The sequence below is a fragment of the Columba livia genome, chromosome 22 (genome assembly GCF_036013475.1).
Source record: "Columba livia isolate bColLiv1 breed racing homer chromosome 22, bColLiv1.pat.W.v2, whole genome shotgun sequence".
In the NCBI taxonomy this organism is placed as follows: Eukaryota; Metazoa; Chordata; class Aves; order Columbiformes; family Columbidae; genus Columba; species Columba livia.
Genome location: NC_088623.1, coordinates 1,037,649 through 1,043,809, shown reverse-complemented (window position 1 = coordinate 1,043,809; position 6,161 = coordinate 1,037,649). Strand labels below are relative to the sequence as shown.

Genomic DNA, 6,161 nt, shown 5'->3' with positions numbered 1-6,161 from the left:
CAAAAAGGGGTATAACATCCCCAGATTTGGGGTGAAATTGGACCACAAAGTCAAAGTATGCCCAGATTTGGGTAAAAAACGGCCAAAAGTGGCCCAAACACGCCCAGATTTGGGTAGAAACTGGACTGCAAAGCCAAAGAACTCCCAGATCTAGGCAGAAACGACCCCAAAGCGCACAAATGTGCCCAGATTTAGCTCAAAACTTGCCCAAAGGGCCAAAGCAATCCCAGCTTTGATTTGAAACAGGCCCGAAGGCTCAAAGCATGCCCTGGGATGGGGCAGTGTGGCACGAGGCTGGGGGCAGCGAGGGCCCACAGGGACTCAGTGCTGGTTTCTGCCCCTGGGCCACCACTCCCAGCCCCTGCTTGCCCACAACTTGCCCCCGAAGCAGCCGCAGCCCCTCTCCCCTCCCTGCGGGGCGTCTGCCCCCTGCCCACACCCTGGTGCTGCCTGGCTCGCCCTGCCCGGCCCAGCCCGGCTGCTCTCCCGGCCCCAGCCCCAGCCCTGGCCCCACTGCTGCCCTGCTGAGCTGCTCGGGGCTGGGTGCTGCCCCTGCCCGCCCACCTGCTCCCTGCGCTCGGCTGGAGCAGCCTGGGCGTCCCGGGCTGGCAGGGGCACCAGGAGGAGGAGGAGGGTGAGGACCATGGCCCCCACGCTCGCACCATGATGCTGCCGCTGCTGCTGCCAAGACACAGCACAGCACGTCACCGTGGGGCTGTGACCTCATGGTCACATTGGAATCACCACATCTGCACACTACTGCATGGCCTTGTTCTACACCAGCATGGAAGGAACACAAGTGGAGAAGGGTGCACCTATTTGGGAGGCAGCGCTGCCTATGGGAGTGCACAGGCTCTCACTTCTTGCTTCCCAGAAATCAATCAATCAATCAATCAATCAATCCCAAAAGCACCAACTTCAAGGGTCTTGTAACTATTTTTGTCAGGCAGCTCTCTAGGAAGAAACCAGCTTTACCTGCTGGTTTTACCACAGCTTCAATGCCTTTAAAGCCACCACTTCTTACCTCTGCTTCTCCAACACAGCCTCACAGCCCAGCAAAATCATGGACGAGGCCATTTCAAATTTCACGAGGCCTACAAGAGTTTGTTTTTAATCGTGGCTTTGGCTGTTGTGCCCGCTGGTGCCCAGTGAGTGTTTCTGAGCAGCGATCCCAGCCGTGGCCGCAGGTTGCAGCTCTTCCTCCCGGGGCCTGTGGGCAGGCGGGCCGGCCGGCAGAGCTGCCCGTGGCTCTGGAAGGGCTCTCTGAGCTCTTCCTGCCAGAGGCAGCACTGGCTGCTGGTGCCCTGGGGCAGCTTGGTCCCTGCTGGGGCAGCTTTGCTGCCTCCTGGACTCTTCCTCCTCCTCTTCCTCCTCTCCAGCACCACAGGCGTGGGATGCTGTGTCCTCCCTCAGCCAGGCTGCAATCTGTCCCCGTCACCACTGACCGTTTTCCTCACCTGCATCTCCAGGGCACTGAAGCCTTCCTGCTCCTCCTCCTCCTCTGTGCTGAGGGGTCACAGTCCGTGATCTCCACAACTGCGTGTGGAGATCATAGCGGCGCCGCGGGGATCTGCTCCGCTCCCTCTGCCTCAGCTGGGTCTGCTCCCGAGCAGCTTTGGGTGCAGAACGACACCGGGAGCTGTGGCTGGAGGGCCCTGGAGCTGCATCATCCCTTAGGGCTCGGTCAGACCGTGGAGGACTGGTTCTCCAGCTCCTCGTCCTCCCTGCTGAGTGATGCTGGTCTGTGATCTCCAGAAACCGGCTGCGGAGATCATAGTCCCGCCGTGGGGATCTGCTCCGATGTCTCATCCTTGGCCGGGTTTGCCCCTGAGCAGCTCTGGGGGCAGGAACAGACTGGGAGCTGCTGCTGGAGGACAGTGGAGGTGCTGGTGCAGACTGGGAGCTGCCACTGGAGGGTATTGGAGCTGCCTCGTCCCTGTGAGTGGGGTCACAGCTCAGGGGACTGGTTCTCCCCCTCCTCCCATCTGAGTGTTCGTAGTCCGCGGTCTCCACAAACCAGCTGCGGAGATCGTTGCCCCAGTGCGGGGATCTGCTCCTGGGCCTCTCCCTGGCACCGTTCTCCTGGCAGGGGGCAGAAGGGCTGAATCCCCGCTCCTCTTTGCTGCTGTCCTCTCGCGCAGAGTGGAGCACACGGTCACGGGGGTGACAGCGCAGCGGGCACGCAGCTTTCCTTCTGGACACCAGCCTGAGACAGCCGTGGAAGAAGCGACGCAAGCAGGAGGCCATGAAGAAGCTGCTGTTGATCCTGCCTGGCCAGACGGGGCACAGCCAGCCCGCAGCGGCCTCCTGGGCTCCTGCCCGGCTTTGCTGGCTGGTGATGGCTGGTGCGGATGAGCTGCTGTCCTCTGCAGAGTCCTCCATGCCCCCCGCCATGTCCTGCAAAGAGAGCTGTGAAAAGGTCCTGCCCTCTCCTCCTGACAGGACCATAACAGTGGGGAAACCCCTGAAGCTGTGAGGGGACAGCCAAGGGCCCCCAAAGGCTCCTGGAGGCTGCAGAGGGGCCAAGGAGGACAAATGGGATGGATCCAGGTGGATGCTGGGAGTGGGAGCCGTGCTGCAACTGTGCAGAAAGCTGCCGTGTGGGAGGGAAAAGAGAGCGCTGCCAAGATCCCCAAAAGAAACCCACTGTCCATCTGGTGCCCTGACCACCTCCCCACAGCCGCCTTAGTCCTATGGGGCAGATGCTGCTGTCCCACAGAACGCACCTGCTTGCTGCCGGCCGCCCACTGACTGAGGAGGGAACGGGCTTCTGATGGTGCTGGTGAGGAAGAAGCCCTTTGTCCAACTTCCAAATCAGAGCACCTGGGGAAAAAAAGAGGGATCTCTGTTGGGGGCTGTTCTTGCAGCCTTCCCTGGGTTCTGGCATTTTCTTGGAACAGTTTATATGACAGGGAGAAGATGCAACTAAGACCACAAATGGGAAATGTGGTTGGGCTGAAGGATGCAGGTGGTAATTGTCTGCTATGACAGAAACACTCAACAGGATGAGAAGAAAAATAGCAAAGCCAGGAAAAGGAAATGTGTTCTGAACACAGTTTAAAACTTGTGATTACCTGATGTAAAACAGTAAATAGGCTTGCTGCCTGAGGACTGTGTCACTGTCGCAAAGATCCACAGACTTGTCGTCCATGTGGTACCACAGTCCATCACTGGCCTGCAAAGAAAAGCGTCGATATCTGGAGATGAATGGCACGGCTTCTCCACAAAACACAGGCCAAAAACTGCCCAACCAGCAGTGTTCAAAACATATGCATTCCAGCCCCTGAGGAAACCTTCTCCCATCAAATCCGTGGCTGTCAGTAACACGGCCAGGAAAGTCAGTTTTCCCCGGGATACATTTTTCCGTTGTTCAGAAGGAAGTAGCTTTTCACCTTTATGTAGCAGAAGTAGTGTCCTGCACGGCAGCTGCCACCTCCATGCACCAGGACGGCGTATAAGGAGTAGAGGAGCGGTTCTCCGGCTGCCTGAGACATGTACGGGCGAAGATCAAGGTACTGGGGATACTCCACGACCTACGGAGAGACCAGGAGGGCTCAGCAATGACCCTGGAACACTTCAGGACACAGCAATATGTCCCGAGTTGGGTGGCAGGAAACTCATCTGGACCAAAGCAGCTCTGTGGGAGCAGAGGACACACTTGTCTTCCCACAGGAAGTGTCCCCAGAAGGGAACGTGAAAATCTCAACATGAGCAGCTTGTGACAGAGCGTCCGGCATTGGGAAACCCGCTCCAGGAAGAGAACGTTGCACTCCAGTTGTGCACACACCTTGCTGATCTTGTCGCCGGTGAAAGCTTCAAACCTCTTCAGACAGACCGTGAGAACCTTGGGCGCGCGATGGACCGAGAACCTCTTGGAGGCGGCAGTCACCTTGTCACACCTTGAAAGCCAGGACAGAGCCAAGGGCTGAAACGCACCATTTTTTCCCCCAAAGGCCAGACAGACTTTCCTGTCTCACACATCCCTGCGCTCTTTTAAGGCTATTCAGTACCATAATGCCATGTTAAAAAACCTGCGTCTCATTACTGTGCCTTAATTCAATGTGAAAAGCTGACTTCTGCTCAATGACACCTTCGCACAGGATCCAGTATGAATACATCATCAATAATGGCCTTACTTGCTACATTTAAAGCAGTTTTCACCATCCAGGTGCTCCGGTTTCACAAAGTCTTCCAGAGCTGCGGTGACAGATGCGGCTGCCTGGAGGAGTGAGAAGGGAGAGCCCTGAGCTCTGGGAAATTCCCACACCCAAACACTTACGAGGAGTTTACGCAAAAAAACCAGCTCGATGAGGCTGAGGAGACCCACTGTGAACCCGCAAGCAGTGCCCAGGAGGCAGAAAGAGGGTGTGATGCTGAACATCTCCCTCATTTCTCAGGGATTCCCAGGGTTCTCCAGAGCCACCTCTTTGTGGCACTGCACAGTTCAGCTGCGATGGTATGGGTGTCACCAGTGATGGAAACAACACCCCCATGAGCCTGGGAGCCAGACGGGTGTTGCGGGAGGGCAAGGGAAGAAGGAGGAGGGTACGCCATGGTGCAGAGAGGGGCACGTGTGCCTGTCCAGCTGAAACCAGCTCTGACAGGGAGACCACTGCCATGGCCTCTGCAGAACACAGTCCATTCCACCTCCCGCCCACCGCCAACCTCTCTTGTCAGATACGTTTTTAAGCCAACTGTGTGGAATCTGGAAAGCTACAGGGGCCTTGGGACGTCTTGAAGCACAATTACAAACTCTCTTACTTTGATATCCAGAGGAACATCCAGGAAGGCCTCGTAGGAATCGGAAACCGCTTGGCAGCTCCAGCATGTGACTGGAAGGCAAATGGAAATGCTCAGTGACAGGGGAAGTCGACAGACTGTGCCGGGTTACCCTCTCACACCCACTGTGCCAATCACACCATCGGCTGTTATCGCAGGCAGACAGGAGGGCACAGACGATTCCAAGGAGAGCAATAGCAGTGGAAAAGTACCTCTGGATCTCAGAAAGCCCCCAAAGATCTGATGGACGATGGTGGTTGCTTGAGAGGACATGTCCAAGCTGCAAACCAATGGGAAGGCAGAGTTATCTCCTCCCAGAGTCTGGCTTTGTCTGAAAGCCCTGGGCATAGTTTTCCTTGAGGGGAGGACATCAAGGACTCCAAAGGGCTTGGGAACGCTGGAAACACAATTTGCTTGCGCTTACTCGCTGTTTCCTCTCAGACAAGCTCTCTGCATGGCATCCATGGTGCAGCGTAAGAACTCGTGGGCGTCCTCCTGCCTGCCATGCTGGAAATTTTCTCCTATTTCTAAGAAAGAAGAAGTTACTAGTTCTCTCCTACGAGAACGGCATCAATCATGTCACAGCACCTGCACTGACTCACCTGTGAGAAAATCGACGACAGCCCAAGGCTCGATGGCACTGGCTGAGGAATGCAGGACCTGTTGAACGTGCACTTCCATCCTGCACATGACGCAGAAGCCTTTCTGGCCACCTGGAGAGGGAGGGAGGAATGGGAGAGGGAAGCTCCTCAGGTTTGCAAAATATCCACAGCGATGGGAAACCTAATGGAGGTCTTGCAGTTTAAGAATTCTCCATTCCTCCCAAGTTGACCAAGTCCCAACAAGCCCGGGACATTTTAATGCACGGAAAACTTTCTTCAGAGGGATGCTGAACTGACGGAAGCTTTCTGTGCAATAAGCAAAGGAGTTTAACTTTCAGGAACAGGGACCAAGAGCCTGGGATAGAAAGAGGTGCCTTTCTGAAGATGAACACATCCAGATACAACAAGCTGCTTCTAGGCTTGAGTGTTCAGAGAACACCAACTCAGGGAGCTGACAAAGAAGGGCCACTTTTCTCCTAGATCAGCTTCCAGATTCTGGGAGCCCTTGGGCCCTGCTCAACAGATGGACAAGGAATGTTCCCTAAAGTACTCACAGGCCCGGCTGTGCTCCCCAGAGAGCAGGTGGTTGGCCAGAGGCGGGGTGTACGTCAGGCACTGCAGGACGGAGTTGAGGAAGCACGTGTTGCCCAGGTTGTGCAGTCCCGCTCCAGCTCTCTGGCTGTGCTGCCAGGCCATGCAAATCTTCTCTGGGGGAAAGAGGATCCTCTGCGGCGGAGCCATTCCCTCAGCAACGACTGCCAAGAAACCACATTGGAAGAG

At 56.1% G+C, this 6,161-nt stretch overlaps 1 protein-coding gene and 1 long non-coding RNA gene across 2 annotated transcripts; both read right to left on the bottom strand.

Annotated features, from left to right (window-relative positions):
• Positions 1 to 2,674: 2,674 nt before the first annotated feature.
• LOC135576017 (uncharacterized) lies at positions 2,675 to 3,473 on the bottom strand. Its single transcript, XR_010467547.1, has 3 exons — positions 3,393 to 3,473; positions 3,075 to 3,175; positions 2,675 to 2,823 (listed from the first exon to the last, which is right to left on the bottom strand). It is a non-coding gene; the product is annotated as an uncharacterized LOC135576017 (long non-coding RNA).
• Positions 3,474 to 3,808: 335 nt separating this feature from the next.
• Positions 3,809 to 5,586, bottom strand: LOC135576031 (ubiquitin carboxyl-terminal hydrolase 42-like). The gene is made up of 5 exons (XM_065038576.1): positions 5,382 to 5,586; positions 5,204 to 5,306; positions 4,992 to 5,059; positions 4,762 to 4,832; positions 3,809 to 4,219 (listed from the first exon to the last, which is right to left on the bottom strand). The coding sequence occupies exons 1-5, from the start codon at positions 5,467 to 5,469 to the stop codon at positions 4,133 to 4,135; spliced, it is 417 nt and encodes a 138-aa protein (XP_064894648.1). The 5' UTR covers positions 5,470 to 5,586; the 3' UTR covers positions 3,809 to 4,132.
• Positions 5,587 to 6,161: the final 575 nt, after the last annotated feature.

Bases quoted from the DNA above. Each gene is read 5' to 3' on its own strand.
- LOC135576031 (XM_065038576.1), bottom strand. From the start codon at position 5,469: ATGTGCAGGATGGAAGTGCACGTTCAACAGGTCCTGCATTCCTCAGCC. The intron at 5,060-5,203 runs GTAAGCGCAAGC...ATTGGTTTGCAG, and splicing joins TGTCTGAGAGGAAACAGCGA to CTTGGACATGTCCTCTCAAG. The intron at 4,833-4,991 runs GTACTTTTCCAC...TTTGCCTTCCAG, and splicing joins GGGCTTTCTGAGATCCAGAG to TCACATGCTGGAGCTGCCAA.